At 46.6% G+C, this 24,205-nt stretch overlaps 1 protein-coding gene and 1 long non-coding RNA gene across 5 annotated transcripts in view; one reads left to right on the top strand and one right to left on the bottom strand.

The window, feature by feature from the left end:
* Nucleotides 1–21,385, top strand: part of MIPEP (mitochondrial intermediate peptidase) — a 159,742-nt gene extending 138,357 nt beyond the window's left edge. For 2 of the 4 annotated variants that reach the window (XM_047868804.1, XM_047868685.1), the window contains one exon: nucleotides 21,118–21,385. In XM_047868804.1, coding sequence (XP_047724760.1) covers nucleotides 21,118–21,156 — 39 coding nt within the window. In that variant the 3' untranslated portion in view covers nucleotides 21,157–21,385. Of the gene's footprint in view, nucleotides 1–15,506; nucleotides 15,592–16,107; nucleotides 19,171–21,117 lie in introns of those variants that run through there. The other 2 variants (XM_047868678.1, XM_047868744.1) reach the window with 2 other exon arrangements.
* LOC125171970 (uncharacterized) lies at nucleotides 10,818–11,675 on the bottom strand. Its single transcript, XR_007154529.1, has 3 exons — nucleotides 11,478–11,675; nucleotides 11,152–11,277; nucleotides 10,818–11,000 (listed from the first exon to the last, which is right to left on the bottom strand). It is a non-coding gene; the product is annotated as an uncharacterized LOC125171970 (long non-coding RNA).
* Nucleotides 21,386–24,205: the final 2,820 nt, after the last annotated feature.

Below are 24,205 nucleotides of genomic sequence, written 5' to 3'. Positions count from 1 at the left end.
ACTGAAAGAATTACTAGGTAAATGTGTTGCCAAACTGACTCCTGACACCAAAGTCTAGGAGCCCACAGGGCCTCACTTGAAGCTGATGAAAATCATAATACCTTACATTTCTGCCGAGCTTTATGGTTTTCCAGGCACAATCGTTTTTGCCATAATTATCCTGTGTCATCTATGCTAACTTGCTACATACCATTTTTGTCCAAGAAAAAAACCCAGAGAATCGTGGTCTCTGTTCCAAAAGGTCATCCCTGTGCCCCGAGGAGATTCATGCAAACCATCTATAGTGATGGCTCCTCTTTTCTTTAAAAACCACCTCGGTCGTAGTAGCTGTGCACACAGCCGGCTTTCAGATCTCGGTTTCACGCCAACTCACAGCAAGGCTCCTCGGAGAGACGCTTGGCTCCAGGGCTGAGTGTCAAGTACGAGCCAGAAGCTCCAGGAAATAAGAAAGTGCCCAGAAACACATCCAAGGAGGGGTGTATATGTCGAAGGCAGGCGAACTGAAAAGAGGTCCCAGTGGCCAAAGTGGTGACAATTTGAGCAACCGAGTAAATAAGGCAGTTACTAGACTATAACGCAAAGTATAGAATTTCTGCCTTTGAGTTCGCAGTGATGTAAATGATTGAATAAATCAACGGGGAGAATAAACAAACCTCCCGTGCAGAAGCATTTCAACCATGTATGCAGACACATGCTCCGCTCTCCAGGAAACTGATCGTAAGTTAAGTGTGAATGTGCAGGGTGGTTTCCTTCCAAGGGAATACGGTGTGGAAAGGGGCAGGAGAAATTACAGGAACTTTCTAGAGGAGAAGCTGAGAAACACTCCCCCGGTCGGGTGTTCAAGGTCAGCATCGACAGCGAAGCCATGTTGATAGGATGTGCCCTTGAGATGATGTTCGAGAAAGGCTCTTCACCTCTGTGGGCTTCCTTCCCAAACCCATCACCCAAACCGAGGGACAGAGTACAAAATACCCAAACGGCCCACCTCAAAAGTGTCAAGGTCAGGGAATTGAAGAGACTTTCAAGGTGTGCAGGGGAAGCTAAGCAGGGGTGACAGGCTACGTGCGGTGTGGTGTCCTGGCTGGGACCTTGGGGCAGAACGAGGACATTAGGTAGAAACGAAGGGAATGTGAGTAAATGCCGACTTCAGTGACCAGCCGTGAAGGAATATCGGTTAACTAGTTGTGACGCCCGTGCCCACCCAAGGGAAGACATTAACAGTGGAGGACACGCAGCGACCGACTGGGGCAGGTGTGTGGGAACTCTCTATCCTCACAATTCTTCAGTAAATGTAAAACTATCCTAAAATTACCAGTACACGAACAAGCCACTTTGGTAAGCCTCCTGGTAATGACGCTGCTGCTCGCGGTGTCCCCTCCCTGCTCCCCAACTCCATTTGCCGTATTTTTCTGCTCTCCTGCCACTGTCACCTGGGGGGGGAGGTGCGGGGGGAGCCCATGGGGACCGTTGGAGGAGGGGCTGCTTGGCACAGCGTGCGGTCAGGGGAAATGGGCATCACGCGGGCATTGTAGATGCTGTGAAGGACTTCTGGCATTTACTCTGAGGACCAGAGAAAGCACCGACAGTGTTTGCAAGGCAGGTAGTGACAAGATCAGGTTTATGGTTTCCGGTATCCGCCGCCTGCTGACGAGGGGCCGCCTGGTTCGAAGAGGCCCCTTGCTGGCAGTAATCCTGGTGAGAGCCGAGGGCGACCAGCCTGAGAGAGTCGGCAGTCGGGATGATAAGAGGTTTTCTGATTTAAGACCATTTATGAAGTAAGAGCCGCTGGCCGTGGAGTCGATTCTGTGTGGAAGTGAGTCAGTGGGCGGGATGCCAGAGATGACTCCCAAGTTCCCAACTTTGGCCGCAGGAGAGGTGGCCGTGCTCTCGAGAGCCCAGGGGACCCCCTGAGGAGAGCGGTGGAGCCGTGGCTGACTGCAGCGTAAGGCATCAGGAGGCCTACGAGATGGCGCCTGGGGGGCCCAGTCAGTTAAGCGTCCGGCTCTTGGAATCGATCGGCTCTGGTCGTGACCTCGCGGTTTCGGGGGCTCGAGCCGCACGTCGGGCTCTGCACTGACAGCACAGAGCCTGCTTGGGATTCTGCCTCTCTGCCTCTCTCTCCGCCCCTATCCCACTCGCGCTGTCTCTCTGTCTCTCCCAAAACACGTCCATAAACTTTAAAGACAGGTGACGAGAGAAACACAGGCCCGACAAGCAGCCCCGCTGCCCTGGAACAGCTCAGCGCACGTGTGGAATTCGGCGCTAGAAGCTCCCAAGCCCAGGGGATTTAATTCCAGGGTTACCGCGGGGACCCGGTGTCCAGAAGCCCCTCTCGCTTAGCGGGAGGCTTTCCCGTTGGCTGTTTGTGCGATACGAACTCGACGGCCGCCGGGAGCGGTAAGCGCTATCTGTCGGCCGAAGTAGAGCTGACACACAAAAGCCAGGAGGCTACAGAGGCACGCATTGTCTGACGCTCGCTTGACTGCCTTCCCCTGTTGTCCAAACGCATCCACGCTGACTTCGCGAGAGGAGGCATTTTGCATCGTTTCGTGGAACTAACAACCGGTTGTGGTTGTCACTTGCCGTTCTAATCGTGCCGTCCGGTTAATCCCTGAACGTGGCCGTGCCTGGCACAAAGCTGGCAGGCTGGACGCTGTGGGAGAATGAACGGATGTACGGGCACGTTGGATGCTTACTCCTGAGTTGTCATCGTCGTCGTCGTTGTTGTAAATGTGCCTCTTTGCTTTCTCTGTTTCTAATTAAGTGGGATTTTCAAGGGAGAGATTCACACGTGCCAGGTGCTGCCTGACTTAGCTGACGCCCGTGTCCCCTGGGCGTGTAGGGGCTCAGGGTAAAGAAATGCCAGGACGTGCTCGCAAGACGTGCGCTGTGGCCGACGAGTGCCCACCCCAGAGTGTGTTTTCCATTTGTGGCTTGTGAGGAAAGCCCTCAGATATATGAAATATCGGAAGGTAAGACGATTTAAAACTACCGGCATGCCAGGCAAAACTATGCTGTTTGAAGTAAACCAGATGGATTTGCATGGGTTGCTCAGATGTTTAAAAATACAGATCTTTATTTCCCCCTCGCTGTCAGGAAGCCCTTCCCTGTCTCTCGGTACCTGCTTTCTGTGCTTTGTTGTGTCTTTTTTTTTTTCTTTCCATAGCACGTATTTACTTCCTGACATAACGTGTAACGTATTATTTCACTTCTCGGTTTGCCGTCTGCACTCTCGCATAAACTCTAAGCCCCGTCAGAGGAGAGGGACTGATGTTTGCACCTGCCATGTCTCCAGTGCCTGCAACAGGCACTCGGTAAGGATACGTTAAATGAGCAAATACATACATTTTGAAATATGCTGAAAAGGTGAACTATTTCTTGTGCCATAAAAAAGTGGGGACTGTTAGAAAGGGGACAGGTTTTTATTCGCCTTGTCTGCGAAGTTTTATATCACAGAGCTATTTCTAAGGGATTTATGGGCCCAAATATTTTGGCGGAAGCCGTTTTCTAACATAAAAGAGAAAGACGGGCAGTGAAAGTTTCATCCCCTGCTTGTTCAGCGTCTCCCTCTCTGATTTCGTGTCACCGTGTCTGCCCAGCTGTCCGGATATCAGGTTTGCTTTGTCAGTCCTGCCACTCTTTCTGGCTTCCACCTGCCCCACCGGCCGTACCCGCACCGGGACCCTAGCTTCGCTGGCCTCAATCCTTTTTTGATCAAAGAGCCTTCGTCGGGAGGGAGAAGGGAGCCACGGCTCCTAAGAGACCGCCATCCATTTGGCTCCTCGTCATATCTGTGCTCTTCATAGAGCTTTTCCGCTATGCACTACGTATATTTATTACACCGCATAACCGGTGTTCTACAAGGTTAGAAGAACATAGATCCTACCTTGTGCTTTATAATTCTCATAATGCACGACCAAGTCAGTCTGGTGAATTAGCAGTGATTTAAGAAACAGGCATTAAAGTGGAATGTGTTTCCACTGCCGTGGGAGGTCAGAGATAAATTCCGCAACTTGATTTACGGCAGTAAGTAGCGGGCTTTGTTATACGAGGTGAGTCAACTCTTGGGGCTTCATTAAAGTAGGGCCGACTCGAAGTAAAACTCGCCCTGGGAACAGGGGGTCCCAGAGGCCTTGGCCTTCACCACCACCTCCCTCCGACATCTCTCCCTCCTGACAGCCACCTCGTGTGTGTTGGCAGCCAGGCCCCTTTGCTTTTAGCCACCCAACCTCCGTAGCGTAAGACTGAGGAGCTGTCCCTGTACAGTCTTTCGTGAAAATGTATTATTTTAATATCCTTAGGGTAGTGACCAGTAAGCAATCTGACAGAATGAAGGAAAGTGTTGTTCGTTGTTGATGCTGTTAGTTCACTCAAGCTCAGTGAGTATTTACTGAATATTGCTAAGCAGGCACTTGAGGGACACAGAAATAAACCAGTAAGCTAACTACAGACCCTGGAGCATCCCGTCAGATTTACAGGAAGGCGCCCTCTGGGAGGCGGAGTTGTAGACAGGCGCCCACGCTGGGGCTGTGCAGCCCACCCTGGGACACAAGGCTGGGGGCCTGCAGGGTTCCTGGGCTTCAGCCACTCCTGCCCCCCACCCTCCCGCCGGCCGGCTACCTGCACACCGGGCACCGACTGGCCAGCCAGGTGAGGTGGCCCGGGAGGGGATAGGCTGAAGGTGTAAACGTAAGTAAATGTGACACGATGCTGACCCTCCGCTCTCTCCACACCTGTCGTATTAATGGGCAGCACGTCTGGGGATCCGCAGCCTGATTTCACCAGATGCTCTCATGCAAAATATACCGAGTCTATTCCTGGAGCGTTTTATAACGATCAGAGGCACCCACCCTTGGAATAGCCACTCGGATGCTCTTTGCGTGTAAAAAGACAAGGTCAGCGTTCCAGTGAAACAGTTAAACAAAAGAGAAAATATGTAGGTGTTGTAAATGGAATGCCTTCATGGAAAGAGTGGGGGTTTTTTCTTTTCTTTTTTTTTTTTTTTTTTACTTTCTAAATAAATTGACTTTGGAGCACCAGGAATAAGTCATTCCTGTGGGTTACAGTGTTTTGTTAACGTATCAGGCAGATAACTGCATACTATCATACTAGAAACTGATGAGCATTTTGTCTAACGTTTACAGTGTAGGGTAATAGAAACCACATGGCATATTGATCTCTTTATACCAATAAAAAGAAGTCAGCCTTTACCAGGAGATGACAGATCTTTTCTTCTGCAAAACTTAACCCAGAAGCATCTCCTACCCTTGGATTCCCCCCCCCCTATTTTATTGTCAGTGTTCCAGTGACTGAATTCAGCAACATAATTTTTTGCTAGCAAAGAGGATGAAAAGCCTCTGGGGAAGTAACTTTTAAATAGAATTTTAACTTTTTTCAGGATGTTAACTTTTAACCTATCAGTGTATACTTTGTGTGTGTGTGTATGTGTGTGTGTGTGTACATACATACACATACATACAGTAAAACCTTGGTTGGCGAGCTTAATTCATTCCAGAAACATGTTTGTAATCCAGAGCACTTATATATCAAAGTGAATTTGTCCATAAAAAATAATGGAAAGTCAGATGATTCGTTCCACAACCCAAAGATATTCATGTTGATTAAAATGTTGTAACGATTAGAATACTGTAATATAATACAAAATAATAAAAAAAATACAAAACGTAAAGAAAAATAAGTTAACCCGCACTTACGTTTGAAGACCTTCATGGTTGGTACAAGGGAGACAAGAGACAGGAGGGTTATTGTGTGGGACGACTTTCACTATCACTAATGGAATCAACGCTATCTGTTGGCCCAATGGAATCTTTTCCTGCATGGGGGCCATTGTATGTGCCCAACAGATGTTGACTACAGTGCAGTATTCATAAACTCTTGTCATTCACTGTATATAATGTAACTGGCAATAAGGCAGCAGAGGAAAGGGTCTGTATCTGCAGGCGCTTGACCTAGAATGAAGCAAAGCATTCCTAAGCTTTCTCTTGTCTGGAAAAGCAAAGGACTGTTTCTAGGTGCTTTGAAGTGACAAAAAATAGACTAGTGCCAGTTGTGGGCGCCTTCCAAGCGTTCTGAAAAATCACTGATTTCTGCCAAACACCGACGCCTGAGACCTACATCCGAGCGTGGGAGGTGATTGCCCACAATCCCACAGCAAGAGAGAGAGAGGAACCATTGGCTCCGCTGTGATCATGTGTTGTTCGGAGTCATGTGTTACTTGTATTGCAAGACATCGCTCGTGTATCAAGTTAGAATTTATTAGAAATGTTTGCTTGTCTGGTAGAACACTCGCAGAACAAGTTACTCGCAATCCATGGTTTCACTTGCATATATATCTGTGGCACTTTTCATTTCAATACACTTCCTTGCTTCTACCTACGGGGCGAGTGAGTATTGATAATCCGACAACTGGATAGAAGGGATGGGTGGAGAATCCCCTTAGACAAAAGACCATGGCCCTGCGTGTTCACTGGCGTTCAGGGTGGAGAGCACCTCTTCTTTTAAATTTTTTTTTAACATTTTATTTATTTTTGAGACAGAGAGAGACAGAGCATGAACGGGGGAGGGGCAGAGAGAGATGGAGACACAGAATGGGAAGCAGGCTCCAGGCTCTGAGCCGTCAGCCCAGAGCCCGACGCGGGGCTCGAACTCACGGACCGCAAGATCGTGACCTGAGCCGAAGTCGGACGCTGAACCGACTGAGCCACCCAGGCGCCCCGAGCACCTCTTCTTAAACCCTGGGCATCCCAAGTTCCTACTCAATGGTTTCAGATAGTCAGCACGCAGGAAGGTGATTTGTTTTGCAGAAGTACAAGGGACAGTGACATTAACGAAAGTGTGTTAGGTGCGGACACAGTGTCTGTAATCCACATAACATTAATTTGATACATGGTGTTATCCGCACTTCGCATATATGGGACATAAAGCCTAGACCCTGAGGAACTAACTCAGTGTTGCAAAGCTATTAAATGGCATTGTCAGGATTTGACCCAGGCCGTTGTGTCTTCAGAGCCTTTGAGGGGCCCGTTGCCGGCTCACGACACTCCACCCCTGTGCTCTTGAAGGTATAGATCTTGATACACATTTTGTGGCCTTTTACTTTCGGCGAGTTGCGTTCACGTAACCTCTCCTTGCTGTGTAAATGTGACGGAGCCCCCGCCATTTGTGTCGCCGTCTGAGACAGTGCCTCTGGAGGTTGGCTTTACTTGAGATGTGAGCGTCTTTTTGTTCCCAAGTAAATAACTTGTGGTAGACTCCTTCCAGGAAGTACACCAGCAATTCCACTTTTAGATGCTATCAACCGCACTACCTTCTAAAAAGAATGTAGATACTACTCTTTCAGCTCTTTTTGATTGCTTAATGGAAATGTTATAAAGGCTTCCTTAAAGATAGTCATTATGGATGGTGTTCTTAACGTGCGGTTACAAACGTGCGCTGTTGGCAGTGGGCTAAAGACAGGCTAGCAAAGGAGGTGTCGTTGCCCCAAAGCTCTTGATCTAGATTTTTAGCGTGACACCCGGAGGCTTCAAGCATCAAGGGCTGAGCAAGTTAGGAGGCCTCAGTTAACCTCAGGCGGGACTGATATCGGGGTGCACTGCTGCGTTTCCATCTAGCAAGAATACCGATAAAAGGTAAGTAATGATAGCAGCGGCACAGATTTAGAGCAGGTTTTAGGGGGGCAGTTGAAACTGGCATTTGCTAACCAACTCTTGTTTGAAATGCTGCCAGCGAGCGCAGAGACAGGAAGATGTCTCTTGGTTTAATTGGCTCGTTTCCTGCAAGATCGTTTTACAAGATATCTTCCAGTGTTTACTTGAGTGTTTTTGACTATCTCTAAGAGAAGCTTTTTCCTTTTAATGATTATGGAACACTACTAATGACGAAACTTAGATCAAGGAACGATCAAGCCAAAACCTAATTTTCTCTTTTACTTACTGGTTTATGTTGACATTAAAGTTTTTTTGTTTTTTTTTTTTGTTTTTTTAAATATGGAATGATCGATCCCTTTTCATCCCAGACTTCACATCGCAAATATTTGAATAAGATTATCGAGTTCTTTTTCTACCTCATCATACAAGGTAGGGAATGTCAAGTAACACATGTCTCACTTTCAGTCTTTTTCCGTGCACAACTAAAGGTATGTTCAGTTTGAATAAGCTGTAGGGTCAGGAGGACAGCTAAACTCCACTTATGTTTTCCCTTCAAGCAGTTTAAGAAAACAGAGCTTTAAAAAATTCTTGAAATCTGAAATCACACCCTCCAAATAGTTGGAATTCTAGTGGCTCAGTCGGTTGAGCGTCCGACGTCGGCTCAGGTCACGATCTCACAGTTTGTGAGTTGGAGCCCCGCGTCGGGCTCTGGGCCGACAGCTCAGAGCCTGGAGCCTGCTGCAGACTCTGTGTCTCCCTCTCTCTCTGCCCCTCCCCCTCTCATTCCCTCTCTCTTTCTCTCTCTGAAAAATAAATAAACCTTGAAAAAATTTTTAAAGAGCTTTAAAAAAATCCTTGAAGTCTTAAATCACACCCTCAAAATAATTGGAATTCTAGCACCCCATCCCCTGGGTCTTCCTTCTGATGCACGTGCTTTTTCACGTTAGGATAGGAATGTCATTAAAAGGCTGCAGGAGCCTCACATGCTGATTTTCCTAAGATAAGTAGTGCTTTATGTTGGACATTAACCAGCTCAGACTAATTTCTCCTGCTTTTACACTGTTGGAGTTGAGTGGACTGGAGAGAGTAGCAGTGGCAGCAACCACAGGAATGAGAGCGATAGCCGTAACTATACCCGTAACTACTTGCTAGAAACATCGGTGGGGAGATTTTGACGTGCCAGGTGCTGTGCTGAGCACGCTGTCCTGTGTCTCCCCCCGCCCCCGCTTCACGCACTGAGCAGTCCTGTGGTGCTCCCCAAGTTTACTGCCCAAGGTCACAGCGTAGCACCTGGTGGGGGTGCGACTCCGGTTCAGGCACCCGGACGGACGGGTCTCGGAAGGACCGGTAGTCTCTTCCACTGATTTTTCAGGTCCTACCAGGAAGCTTCGGCTTGAGAAGTGGTTGTGTGCCTCTTCCACTGTGTTTTCCCGTTCGTTCTTTTGTAATGTTGGGCACAAATACACTGATGCTCAAGGAAGGTACCGTTGAGGTCTCAGAGTGAGATCCCCCCCCAGGGACAGTGGCGAAAGGTGACGTGTGCTAACCAGAGTCGGTGAGATATCAACTGGCTTGCGCGTAGCCAAATAAGTTTTGTCGAGTGAGAACGCCCAGCAGGTTTTGGCGCTTCACCACACACTCGTTGGCAGCAACCCTGTCTCCTTGCACAGCGTAACAGGGATAAAGGAGGGAAGCATGTCCTGGAAGCAGACTTAGAATTTAGTGGCTCCAGGATTATGACATAGTTGCAGTAATAGAGGTAAATGGCAAGCCTGAATGAGAGCCAAGGAAACAGAATCCCTAATCTCTGGCTTGTTTGGCTGTTTACTCAACGTGGCCTCTGAAATAGCTGAGAGCTTTTTGGAAGAAAGAGCTGGAAGAGAAGAGAGCACCTGCGTTCTCAAGGCTAAGACCTCCCTTTTGTAAACGCACTGATTTTTGAAGAGGGTGTGTGTACGTTTAATATGTGGGTGTGTTTGTTTAAGGAAGACGTGGAGCTTCAAAAGGCAAAATGTTTTGTGACCCAGAAGCGTAATTGCAAATGGAATTATTCCATCTGACGATAAAGTGAAAAGAAACCAGTTTGTAAACACAGCGCGGATGTGGGGCTCCGGCTGGATCGGCGTCTGTCCAGCAGGAAGCTCAGACCCTCTGCACCCGTCCAGTCAGCGGCCCCGTAGACAGAACCTCCCGTTTGACCAGAGACAGATATTAACCGAGCTGGGGGTGGGGGTGGGGGGGGGGGCATCGGGTTTTCTCAGTTCAAAGGAAGAAAGGAATTTCACTTTCTGGCTGATGTTCTGATTTTCCCAGGAACTGATCGGAGATAGTGGGAATCCACCTTTAGAGAAAGGTGTGGGTAACCACAGCCTTGTAGCAGAGAAAAACTTCAAAGTGCACAAGGTGAGCAGTGCGGTTGCCCCAGGCTTGGGAGAGCCAGATCTGGAATTAGAGTTCTGATCTCATAAAATTCACTTCGGGCTTTTCAAACTGCCAGGCCAGCCTTTGTACTGTAATTCCTCATCAGACAGAGCTGCGTTTGGCACATGTGACGATTTCACGAAAGACGGCCATTTACTGTTACGATGGGTTTTTTTTAGAACAGACGCAGACCGGCCTTTTCCCTCGTTCTCAGATCTGGAGGGCTCAGCTGCCTGTCGGCACGTCCCGGTTATTGTTGTGTTTGCCAACAGAGCCCCGAGGTGGCAGGGCCACCTGACCGTCTGGGGGAATCAAAGGCTCTATCTTAGTACGTTGGGCCCTCGTCCTCAACTGTTTTTTAAATTAGGGTAAAGTATATACCATATAAAATTTACCATTTTAAATATGCATTTCAGTGGGCATTCACAATGTCCTATATTCCCGATCCTGTAACCATCACCCCTGTCCATTTCCAGAACTTTCCCATCATCCCGGTGATCTCTTCTTAACCAACTGAACCACCCAGGCACCCCTACCGGTGATCTCTTCTTTTTTTTTTTTTTTTTTTTTTTTTTTATTAAAAAAATTTTTTTTTCAACGTTTATTTATTTTTGGGACAGAGAGAGACAGAGCATGAACGGGGGAGGGGCAGAGAGAGAGGGAGACACAGAATCGGAAACAGGCTCCAGGCTCCGAGCCATCAGCCCAGAGCCCGACGCAGGGCTCGAACTCATGGACCGCGAGATCGTGACCTGGCTGAAGTCGGACGCTCAACCGACTGCGCCACCCAGGCGCCCCACCGGTGATCTCTTCTTGACAAACCTCTTCTCACAGCTCCTAATAAGGGTTTTTGTTGCATCTTTTGTTTCCCTCTTTTTAGTTTTCTTCATTTAGCAGAGAAACAGTTATCTCCTAAAAAGCAGATACGGCAAAAAGTAGAAAAAAGTAGACCAAGTTGGGTAACTCGCTTGGGACTGTGAGTTTGATGAGCTTATCCTAAATTCTTAATCACAGACCAATGTTTTGGATTCACCTTGTGCAAATAAATAAGTAAGCAACCTACCTCATTCTTCAATTCACTGAACTGGGAAGTAGGTCTTTATAAACCTTTGGATCTGGTTGTTATTGTTACCAATTACGGAGCATTTTCTGTCGGAAACGCACTATCTTATTTAATTCTTGCAACAGTCTAGCAAAGAAGGTGACATTCTGTCAGGTTTATGATTTTCAAACATTATATTCCACTCTAACATTTTACCTTTACTTCCGATTGCTGTGAGCAGAAACGAGGTATGGAAAGTTAAGGGACTGGTCTAAGGTCCCTTACCCCGTTGGTTAATTCAGGTGGTCGCTCACCAAACCCTCGCTTTAACCATCAGAATATAGTACCTTGTTTAGAGGCTTCTGAAGCTTTGTTTACAAAAGGAAGAATTTATCTTTCCTCTCTGTCTCCCCTGGGCATCCTGCAAAGGAGAACCTTGGTATAGTCAGAAGAAGAGAATTACCCTGAAATGTTAAGTTATAGAACGCTATGCCAAGCCAGATAATGGTCCATTCAGCCTAGAATCCTCACCTGCACCTGCACATTGCCCGCGAGGTTGTTTATCAGACCACATGGTAGTTACCTGGCTGGTTTTTACAGAGTGGGCTGTGTTCCCAGGAGGGGTTCCCCAGCACATTCCCTTTTGGGGGCCTACGGCTTGTCTTGGTCCACCAGCCTGACCCCTAAATAAATGGTACCTGTAGGCCCTAACTGTAAACTTGACTGATATCATTTAAGCCAAATACCAGTGTCTGAAAGGTCAGAATATGATTGCCTTTTAGCTTTGATTTTCAAAGAACTGAGGAGTTCTTTTTCCCTGGCTATCTTGGGCTCTGAACACGTGGCCAGTCCGATAGGTGTCGGGCTTACCTCCACCTGGCCCCCGAATATGGACCACCCAGGCCTCATCTCTCCTGGCCAGCCTCGGACAACAGCCAATCCTTGAACTTTCGTTGCACCTTTGAAACCCACAAACGTAAAGGCGATTTTTTTCCCTTGATTGTACAGGGAGAGAACCCGCTTCAGGAGGACCCAAACACTCCTGAGACAATCCTACCTACTTCTTAGACCCCCTTTACGCCTCCCAGCACACCTGGCCAGGACTGTGAGACAGTGGGACGCTTGTCTCTCCTCTTTGGCCAGGAAGACTCTCCTTTCCTCCCCAGTGAACTTGGAGAGAGGAAATCCGACATAAAGCTTGCTGTGTATCACTCAGGCTTTCTGAATCTGAGGAAAGACAGACTTATTTAAATGTGCAAAAAAAACCAAAAACAAAAACCCAAACAACCCTGCCTCTAGTCCAAGCCCTGGGTCTGGAAAGTTGGTCCTTAATCAAACAAAAATATCAGTGTCCCCCAGGCGTCCCTAAATTCCTTTTAATAACTTGTGAACTGATCTTCTTATCAAGTAGGAATCTTCTTGAAAAAATAGAACCCACCCTGGCTTACCAAAGCAGAAGTTTTTGGAATACTGTGCAGGTGGCCACAGAATCGAAGGGGGAAGTCACAGCAGAGCTCAGAAAGTGCAGTGTCCGGGGTCTCGGGAGAAGGAACGACATGGTCCCAGGGGGCTTTCGCCACAATGAGCTCGTGACTCAATCACTCCCGCCTTTGCGCTGACTCTGTCTGTACCTTATATACACTTTTGTTCTACGTTCACTATTACGTATCTCCGTGGTTTTCTCCCCAGATAATGAACTTGTCAAGAACAGAAATCATGTCCCACTCGTATCCGTGTGCCTAGTGTCTCTAGCACACAGGTATTCAGAGCATTTAATTTTTTGTAAATGTTTGCACAGACTTTCCGTCTTGAGTAGGACGCCTGCTCCCTGCCGTGGGGCGTGGAACATCCAGGCCGGGCTGTCCTTTCCGAACCCCTTCAAGGAGGGAGCTTGTCAAGTCTATGGGGAGTCGACCTCACCAACATCCAGCTCCCCCCGCCTCCCCCCTTCTCTGAGTCACCCTAGGAGGACCCCATTTTCACAGAATTCGCGACATTCCTGCCAACCACGGGCTCCTGTATAGACCTCCCTGTCTTTTCCCTGGAGAAGGCGCCCCTGCTGGGCCCTCTGGGCTCCTGTCCACGGAGGACAGTTCTCAAGGACAGAACTGATTGCAGTTCTCAAGCTCCGAACGGTCAGAATCGCTACGTGAAGGAAGCCTCTGAGATGTGTTCTGAGCCGTCCTCACCAGAGAGTCAGTCATCGAGAAACACCAAGCGCTGTCTCCCAGGGAGTTGCTAGGGATCAAAGTACACTCTGCTTCCTTTCCTAAAACAAAAACCCTGCCTCCCGCCTCCGAAGCTCGCCTCCCGTCTGGGACCCCTCTCAGCCAGGCCAGTCCGGTGCACCCCCCTCCCACTGCGCCACGGCTCCCCTCGGCTTCCTTCCCGCCTCCTCCGCCCCCAGATTTTCAGACTGTTTTCATGCCAAGTCCACTGGATCCTTTCAGGGGCCTGTCCAGCCAGCTGTGTCCTCTCTCTTGAGGCCTGGCAATCATAACTTTGAACGGTGTCCCAAGCCAATCCTGCTTTTGTTTCCCATGTCACTTGAGAAACAAATATTTTTTTCTAGGCTAGCTGAATAGAATAGGAATACATCTCCCTTGCCCCGTACTGTGCGAGTTAGAGTTGCCAACGGAGAGAAACCCGATCGCATTTTCCACTTTCCTCAGCTTCCACATGTCCATCTGGGCCGCGGCACTCACACTTCATCAGAATCACTGCCTGCCAAGCTCCCTCCCGGTTCCCGATTCAGTAGGTCTGGGGTTGAGACCAAACATTTGTATTTCTAGCAGGTTCCCAGGTAATACCCATGATGTTTGTCTGAGAACTATGCCGTTTTATATTCCTAGAAAACAGATTCTTAGTCATTTTTGTACATAGTGTATATACTATACCTTCCTAGTAAGTAACTGTGTGATCTTTTTGCCTGCCTTCAGTTGACTTTAGGCACTCAGATACACAGTGAGTGAATAAGTGAATGACTGAAAGAAAAAAACTTCACAAAGATTTTTTTTTTTTTTTTTAGTGTTTATTTCTGAGAGAGACAGAGCATGAGTGGGGAAGAGGCAGAGAGAGAGGGAGACACAGAATCGGAAACAGGCTCCACGCTCTGAGCCGTCAGCACAGAGCCCGACGCGGGGCTCGGACTCAAGAACCGCGAGATCGCGACCTGAGCCGAAGTCGGACGCCCAACTGACTGAGCCACCCAGCCGCCCCTACAAAGATTTTATTTATAGTTACTTCAGTCACCCTGCTTTGCGTTCACTAAACTTTGGTCATACTCAGCCACAGCTTTATTTGGGCACCCTTGGTTGGTGTGAAGCAGGATGTGGAATAGACCCAAAGAGGAGGCGTTAACTCTTCCCTTCCAAGGTTCAGAATAATTCCGGGGGTGCCTGGGTGGCTCAGTCATTTAAGCATCTGGCTCTCTATTTCGCCTCAGGGCGTGATCTCAGGGTCATGGGATCGAGCCCCGTGTTGGGAGCTCCATGTATATATACAGTGGTTTCAAGTGCCCCAGTCATTTCCCGTGTTCCTGGGGCACTTAGTAAAGGGCACCATAACAAGATTCCCTCTTTGCCAGGTTGTCTTAGAGGCATAATCGACATGGCAACCAGTTGCCCTGTCATTTTTTCCAAACAATTGTATTACTTGGACATCCGGATGGGCACTCAAGAGGTTAAAGAGTTCCTGCCAAGAATATGTTGATATTTAAATAATGGCCTGGTTAGATTATGTATTCTACATTACAAACTAACAGGGCGTAAACTGGCAGTTTTGTACACGCACTGAACTCATCTTGGAACTGACAGAATTTGTTCTCGGTAAAAGCGTAGAAATATGCAGAGCTGGGAGCCCCTTAAACACGTAAGGGCTTCTGTTTGCAAGGAGTTACCACAGATACTTGGAGGCCACCCAGAAGACGTCCTTAAGCGCAGCGCTCCTAGGCACTTCCTTCTGCCAGTGTCACGCCTCGAACTGCAGCAGCAGCGGCCAAGCACGGCCGAGCTTCGGGTCCCGGTCACGGCCGGGCAAAGCCGCGTTCCCCGTGCTGGCCTTTTCAGTAGAGCCTGCTCCCAGGGTCCTCTGCACTCCACCGCCACGGAGAGTTAAGTAGCTGTGACCATTTGCAAAGGGTAAACTGTGGCGCCAAAACCGAGTTGCCCAAAAGACAATGGACATTTTGGCTCCGTCTTCCAGGCAGCGAGGGGACGGTTAATAGGTTGGGTCCGTATAGCCGCGGTGGCATCAGGCAGCTATCAGACTCCCCCCACCCGTCCAGAATGTCCCCACACATACGGGTTTTGTCGTATCCGGGATGCCGGTATTTAAATGTGGACCTTTTGAGAATGTGTTGTTTTACAAAACTCCAGGGCACGAGACAGTATGTCCCCGCGCTCCGAGAGCGTGGGCTCTGGCACCAGGCTTCCGGGGTTCAACAACAACAACGACAAAAAAGTAAGAATCGTGTGATCTCTCTTTGCTCTGCTTTATTAGCAAGGTAGGTTCCTCACAGATGTGCTTTAAGGTTCCGATGAGTTGATGCTCTTAGCGAGGTGCCTGGCCCATAGTAAATGATCGGCAGATACCTGCTATCAGCGCTTTGTTTTCTGATGAACCCCTTCTCGACCAGCCGTGTGTGGGGTCAGGTCCTCATGCCTGCTGTCCTCACCCTCACTTATTCCCAGCTCTATGCCAACAGGCACTGGAAAGAATAGCACAGAGTGCAATTTGGAAACCCCCAGTGCCTCAAGAGTCCGTCTTGGAATCCTTTTGATATATCATAATTTATCTTAGTCGGGCCCAGAATAATTGCAAGGTTATGAAACACGCTAGTTGGAGCGGAGCGGTCGAGACGAAAATGTCCTGGCTTGCACCGACTTTTATTAGCCCATTTGCCCCTCAGGTAAAATGAGAAAAATAAATTAAATCATCATTCTTCAACTACTCATTATGTATTGTCTCTTCCTCTAGGACAGATGAAAGTCAACTCCCTCTTTGCCTTTTTATGAACTGATATGTGCGGAGTCTGTCCTAACGCAACTTTGTCTTTCTCACATGGCTGTCAACACTTCCCTCTTTTTAGTTGTGAGGTTTCAGTCTTCTTTTGGCAAAATCCGTCTGTCCCTCTCCCCCCCCCCCCACCCCACCGCCCCCAGTTTAGGTAACTTCCACGGTGAAACACGTTTGGAAATTCCACTCCGGGACTGAACAGCTCCAACCTGGCTCCCAGGGGCTCCCAAGAGACCGCGGGTCTAATCATCACCCTTTAAGATTACGACTTGAAGACAAGGGGGACGTCTTTGTCAGCTTTTTAAAAAATCAAAGAGTTCCTGGAACTTTCTGGACCATACACACATATGAAAGCTAATTTCAATTTTTCTTATTTAAGGAACTGCCTGCAAACGTCGCATTTTTCTTTTAATTCTCTGTGTAGAAGCTAGTTCATGTCGACACTTGCCAAACATTTAAATCTAATTAAAGCAAGGATACCATCACGATATGCCAAGAGAATTCTTGCCTCAGGACTATTCTTTATCCCAGTGAGTCCTGATTTCCTCTTCTGGGGACCTTCGTCTCTAGCAGTCACATGACATACAAAAATGACCAAACCACTTCTGACCAGATTTTATTTAAAAATGCCATGAGCGTGTGTGTTTTTGTTTTGCTGTTGCTAGAATTGCCATTCCTTGAGACGCAGGCACGGTGGAGGATGAGAGACTGGAGAAGGACATGGGCTAGCTAGGTCTATGTCCCGCGAAGGACAGAGCAAGGTCATATTTATATTGGCAGTTTGTCGAGTTCAAGTGAACCACTTCAAAGGGACAGGAGGCTATGCTTAACTGAATACTTTGGCTCTGAATAACTGGGTTTTACCTTCTGACAGGCCCAGGCATTTAATTATAAATGACCAGTCATTTAATTATAGAATGTTTCACATACTAGAGGGAAGAAAAGGGTGTAATAGGTTAACACGTTTGATTGAGAGCCACGTTTAGATGTTTTCCCTACAGCTGTTCTCTGCATTAAGAAACTTGGCGCGTAGGAAGTGCCCGAAACCTGATTTATTAATCAGATTGCTTCTACTTAAGCAATAACCTACATCTAAAGATCTAATGTGAAATGGGCTACTTTAGCAACCATCAAAGACTCAACCATTTCCATCCTTGGGTCAGAGGAAAGGCCTTCTTTCCCCCGTAGAGATTATTTGACTGGGAAAGGAAAACTATGTTTTGAACTTTAGTTTTGTAAATAAAGACAAAGCAGTGAACTTCCCCCTCAGTAGCTTCTCCTTATTTCTCAGATATTTCCTGGGTGAAGATAGTAGAATTGAACTTGGATGAGGATGAGAATATTTTGATCTGCAGTTGAAAGCATTACAACATTCTTATTTTCTTAACTACTGCAGGTCTAGTCCGTGGCTTACGAGTATGTGTTTGGCACGACTGTTTTTATGTCCGCCACGCAAGCCAGTCCTTGGGCATTTCCCACGCGGCCGCTCCCCCTGATGGGAATGACCATGGCCATGTGTCCCGTCCCGGACCCGCCCCCCAAACTCTCTGTTCTCACAGCCGACTGAGGCCTGATGGCTCCCCCGCCCCCCAGCCCGGCACCTAAATGTGACAAGCTGTTGGCTTTCCTCTCACATTCTGGCCCAGTTACCTTCTCATCCTGGTCACTGTCGTTCCAAGCCCTAGAGTCTTCATAAAACATGTCTCCCGGAGCCTCCACCCTTCCTCCAAGACCCCAGCAGACCACTTAGTGGTCAGTATACATTCTTTTCCTTTTCCCACCTTCGTGCCTTCCTACATCGTCCTCTCCACCTAGAAGGGCCTAATTTGACCCTGACCCTTCCCTGTCCTTCAAGTTTCCACTCAGATCCCATCCCTCCACAAAGCCATCTGAATCTCTCCATCAGAATTCATCTTCCTCCTCTCTTCTCTCACCAACTGCACTTTGCATGCTGTTAACACCCACAGTTGACTTTTTCCCCAAACGTTTTGTGTTGAAACTTTTCAGACATTCAGAAAAGTTGAGTGAAAAGAACAGTAAACACTCACGCACTTGCCACTTAGATTCTACAATGAACATTTTATTGTCTTTGTCACACATCCAACCATCCATTCCTCTATCCACCCCTCAAGCCATCATGTGTATATAATATATATAATTTTTCAAAGCAAGTGTCAGACAGCAGTACATTTTGCCCTAGACACTATTATATGACTATTTCTTTTTTTTAGGTAATATTTATAGACAGTGAAATGCATACATCTTTAATGTACCGTTTAATGAATTCTGAGGCATATATACGCATAATAACGCCAATCACTGCCCATCTATAGAACATGACCATCACACCAGAGAGCTGGCTTGTGTCCCTTCTCAGTCAGTTGTCCTCTCCACGCCCATAAGCAACAGCTCTTCTGATGTTTTTTCACCAGAGACTCCTTTGGCCCACCTTTGAACTTCCTGTGAATAAAATCCAACAGGATGCACTCCTTTGTGGAAGGCTTTTGACATTCAGCCATGTTGTTGTTTCACTCATCAGTGGGTTGTTGTTCTTGTTGCTCAGTGGTATTCCACTTTCCAAATATACCGTGTTTGTTTATCCATGTCCTATCGATGGAAACTTGTGTCGTTTCTAGTTGGGGGTTGTAAAATCCTTTTTTGTTGGCATGCCTTCATTTCCCTCGGGTAAATACCTGGGAGGAAATGGCTGGGTCGTGGGGTACGTGTGTGCGAATCTTAGAAGAAACCTCCAGATCTTTTTCTAAAGTGGTTGTACCACTTCACCCCTCCATCACTGATATGTGACAATGCAGGCTGGCCCACAGCCTTGCCAACGTTTGGTCTTTGGAATTTTAGCCATTCTGGTGGTTGTGTTCCTTAGTTTTCTTTCCCCAGATGACAATGATGACGTGTCTTCTCAGTGCCTGTTGTGTTTATTTGCTTGTCTTCTTTTGTGAAAGGTCTACTCAAACCTGTTGTCCCTTTTAAAATTTTTTTTTAAGAATGGTTGTTTATTTAATGTTTATTTTTTATTTGTGAGAGAGCGCATGTGCGCATGGGAGGGGAGGGACAAAGAAAGGGGGAGACAGAGGATTCGAAGTGGGCTTTGCACTGACAGTAGAGAGTCTGATGTGGGGCTCAAACCCATGAATTGCAAGATCATGGCCTGAGGCAAAGCTCTATTTAGGAGTTCTCCAAAATAGGAGAATCTGGAGGAATTTTAACCGACGGAGCCACCCAGCCACCCCTAAATGTTTATTTCTTTGAGAGAGAGAGAGTGCCCACGAGTCAGGGGAGAGGTAGAGAGAGTGGAGAGAGAGAGTCCTAAGCAGGCTCCCTGCTGTCACCATGAGTCTGACATGGGGCCCCATATCATGAACCAGGAGATCATGACCTAAGCCGAAATCAATAGACACCCAACTGACTGAGCCACCCAGGTGCCTTTTAAAAATACTTTCTATAAGTTGAAGGAGTCCTTTATATATTCTGGATACCAATCCATTATGAGATATATATTATGTTGAGTGTTTTCCCCTATTCTGTCATTTACCTATTCATTTCCTTAATGGTTTCTTTTAAAAAACAGAAGTTTCTTGTTGTTTTGTTGTTGTTGTTGTTGTTGTTGTTTTTGATGAGATCTAGCATATCGTTTTTTTTCTTCTATGGTTATTGTTACTTTCTTGTCTAAGAAACCTTTGCCTACCTCAAAGTCACAAAGGTATTTTCTTCTACACCCTTCATAATTTTAGCTTTCACAGTTAGTTATATTGTGACTTAGCCTGCTTGTCTTTGAATGCTCGTGACCTGGCCTCATCCTTTACACACAGTAAATACTCAAGACATCTTAATTGAATTGCATTAAAGACTGAGATGATAATAGAGGACTCTGTCAATCTTTTAATGTCTCTGTTTTGGAATGAGTTTTATGGGATCCACCCCCAAATTAAAGGCCAGTGTATAGAGCCCTGCTCAACCCTTGAGTTAGCCAAGAATTATCTGCCAAGAATAATGGTCAAAACAACAACGTTGATTGCTTGAATCTTGGCCTCTTTGAGAGTGAAGAGTGGTGATAAATTTAGCTTTTTACCGAATTGTTAAGACATGCTAGACACGATGCCTCCTTGTTTTCTATTACATCTTCTTGTTTTATATTTATAGCCACCTCAAATGTTAAATGACGAAATCTGAGTACCAGATATTTTAAGTGATTCCTCATTATACAATTAGAAAGTTGCAAATCTAGGAGTTCTCCAAAATAGGAAAATCTGGAGGGAAGCCAATAACTTGACTCTGATATGAGATTTCTACAAAAGAGTTACACTTGATTGATTTTAAAGTGTATAGAACCTGACAGTAAAACTTGATAAGCAAATAAACGTCTCAAGTTCTGAACCAATGCACTCAAAGATAACTAACAATTCAGTCTTCTAACATCACTCTAAGTATATAGTAATATCTGCAATATAAAAACTCTTGGGAGGGGCGCCTGGGTGGCTCAGTCGGTTGAGTGTCCGACTTCGGCTCAGATGATGGTCTCGCAGTTCGTGAGTTTGGGCCCCCACATCGGGCTCTGTGCTAACAAACAGCTCAGAGCCTGGAGCCTCCTTCGGATTCTGTGTGTGTGTCTCTCTCTCTCCCCCTCCCCTGCTCATGCTCTGCCACTCTCTGTCTCTCAAAAATAAATAATGTTAAAAAAAATGTTTTTTAAACTCTGAGGAAACCTATTTGGTCCTAAATCTCTATTCTAACTGCTGATTAGATCGTAAAAATATATTAAAATCATAAATAGCTTCAGGACCCACATACTGACCATGAATTTTTTTTTACTTATGACTTTTTGTAATGTTCACATAGGTCATAGAGCCAAGCTCTCATTTCAAAAAGCCAGAATGTTCCCCTAGTGTAGAGTGTCTTTGTTCCTCTTTACTGTCTGCAGGTGGGTGTGCTGGCTGATCTTTTCTTTGTTTGCAGGTATGCTTCAGAAATGTCCTTCCATTGATGACTTTGTAAGTGCCCTTGTTTCTGACTTGGATCCGGACTTCGAAACTTTCCTCATGGATTCTAAGTGATGGAAGCACCTTGGACCTTTTAAATCAAGGCCATTGTAGAGATGAACTTTGCTGTAAATTGTTACAGCTATGAACTCTCGTTTCTGCTTTCAGTATTCACTTCTGTAATAACTTCTGGAAAAGCTTAAATGGATGGAACTGGGAATAAATAATTTGTTTTAATTATTCTGGCTTTTAGCCTGTTTGGCAGATTTTTGAACATACGGAAATCTACTCAATGAGCTAATAAAAACTAGAGCCTAGCGTTGTTAAATGCAAAGTATGGGCATTTCCTTAATCCAACCAGTCTCCTGTTGAACTTTTCCCCTTGCATTGATCTCTAATTGGTTCAATTAGAGACTTAATTAAAAGCAAACTTATTTTAGTTTGAAACAGTCTTTAGAAGAGTTATACATGTAGTTCTTTTGAATGGTTGCCACTTGAAAATGCACATGGAGTAATTATGGTTTCCAAAGTACTTGTAGTTGACTGCACTGGGTTCGTCTGAGTGCTTGGGCACTGCACAGGTAGACTCAGGACAGAGAGGACTTGAACTCATGCTTTTCGGGCTTGATTATGAAGGTAGAAAGGGAAGGACAATCAACCAGCCATGTGCCAAGATCCAGCAACTGGTAAACAAGGAAAGTGGGATTCAGGCCACGTCTGCCTTCATCCTGAACCCGTCTGCTTTGCATCCTTGCATATTGTATCACTGCCTGTTACTAATAGGAGAGAAATTCTTCAGTGGGTTTTTCCTACCATCAAAGTTAAGAATTTAATTATAGACTTGAGCTGAAAATGGCATCCGCTAACACCCTCTTCTGCTTCTCACTAAATGACCAAAGATGATGCAAACGGCAAGATTTAAAATTCCCACAGCTAGAACACATGTCCAGCCTATTCATAGGATCTGGAGGAATTTCTACAAGCTCGGAAACAGATGAGACCGGATGAAGAAATGTCAGTGGCCCACGCGTCCCGGATCCCCCTGGGCGCGAGGCTGACAGACCTTCCCTTCTGCCCCCACCTCCTGCTTGTGCTGAGAAACCCGAAGTGTGCACCTGCCAGAAGGCAGAGCCGCTGGCCTACGACCAGGGCGGGACGCTTACATTGGCCAGGGTGCTGCCATTTATCGCGTTTCCACCTCCTCCCCATTTGAATCTCTCCGTGTGCGAACACTTGGAAACTGCATCTCACAGCGAATACTTGGGCAGGAAGCAGGGAATAGGGCAAGCCTGCCAGGGGAGCCGTCTCTATACCCAGAACAACACTGGGGAAGGGCGGGCTAGGCTTGGCAGGGTGATGGCCACAGGAAGAGCCCCGATCCTGGTGCCCAGGGAGGAATGCAACTGTGTCCAAGCTCCACCCCATTTATTCAGTCTCTGAGCCAAGGAAAGGAAAGATCTTACCGGACAAACTCACAGTACACAAACGCTAACTCCGTTCTGGGAATGGACTTGAAGACACATCAACCCGCCGGTCAGAAACGGTGCCCCTGGGAAACCCAGAGAGAAGCCTCTGGGTCTTTTCCTCGCCCAAGGCGAGGGAGGAGGAGACTCTGTGTGGAGCCTCTGTACAAACAGAAGAAAAAGGAAAGGGAAAGACTACTTGGAAGGTAATAACTTGGAAAATTATATTTTAAACTTTTTTTAATGTTTATATATTTTTGAGAGAGAGAGAGAGAGAGAGAGCAAGCAGGGCAGGAGCAGAGAGAGAGGGAGACACAGAATCCGAAGCAGACTCCAGGCTCTGAGCTGTCAGCCCAGAGGCCGACGCGAGGCTCGAACCCACGAGCTGTGAGATCCTGACCTGAGCCGAAGTCAGACGCCCAACCGACTGAGCCACCCAGGCGCCCCTGAAAATTATTTTTTAAAGGAAGTAAATAAAGCACATTGTAGGAAACCTCTCTGGTATTCTCAATGAGATTTGAGAAAACACACTATTAAATGAAGCCATAAAAGAAAAGCTGAGCAAAAATAAGGTAATAGGATAAGCTAAAAAAAAAAAAAGGCAGAGAAACTGAGACGTGAGTGCAGTGATTTAAAACGTGATCCAAGCAGAAAAGAGCAAGACTGTCGAGGTCAACCTTGAGAAGCATCTCCGGGTGCAGCTCAAAGAGATGTGGTGAGACCGACGGCCAGGTGGCCGAGAGGGGCGCCACCTCCTCTGGGTGACAGAATTCTGAGGAACAAAGGCAAGAGCAAAAGATCAATTCTTCTGCATTCCCACGGCTCAAAACAGCCTCCAGCACTTTGGAGTTGCTCTGGTGGATACATGCCATTCCGGGGATTTAAGGAAACTTTTTTGAGATGGGAAGAAAAAATAAGTGTGCAGTTTAACAAGGGGATTTTGATGGTTTGCCCAGTAAATGTGAACGTACTTAATGCCACTGAACTGTACACTTAGAAGTGGTTAAAACAGTAAATTATACCTTAGTGCATTTTAGTTTTTTTAATTAAAAAAAAAAAAAGAAAAGAATCCTGCATTCCAGACCAAAACAAATAAAACAGTGAAAAGAGACCCTTGCATAGACGCAATCTGCCTGTCCTTTGAGAGGTTAATTACGAATATAATTAAAATTCTAAGCCAGCGTATCCCAAATTGGGCTTTGCAGAACACTTCCCAGTAGCTGTTACTTGTGAACTCAGAAGGGTCCTGTTGTGAAATACATTTGGGAAATGCTAACTAAGTGTGGAAAGTTAGCAATCCTGCAATTACAGAACATCTCTAGCATTGCATATAGGAACCAGTATTTCCCAAACACATTTGATCATAGGACCCTCACCCCCTTTTTTGGAGTACCTATGGATGACATTTTTCACAAAGCTGGGAAGTAACTACTAAAAACATTCAGCTGGAAATAACAGGCTTACACATAAAGGAACAAAAAATTACGGTGATCCCAGAATGCAGTTGTTCATCTTCATTAAATGCCAAAGGACAACGAAAAAAAGTTTTGAGAGGTAAAGTCTGAGATGCAGAATAGCATTCTCAGATATATAAGGGCTCAG

Source organism: Prionailurus viverrinus, chromosome A1 (assembly GCF_022837055.1).
Source record: "Prionailurus viverrinus isolate Anna chromosome A1, UM_Priviv_1.0, whole genome shotgun sequence".
NCBI lineage: Eukaryota > Metazoa > Chordata > Mammalia > Carnivora > Felidae > Prionailurus > Prionailurus viverrinus.
Note: the sequence above shows the minus strand (reverse complement) of the source record. Positions and strands in the feature narration are given on the sequence as shown.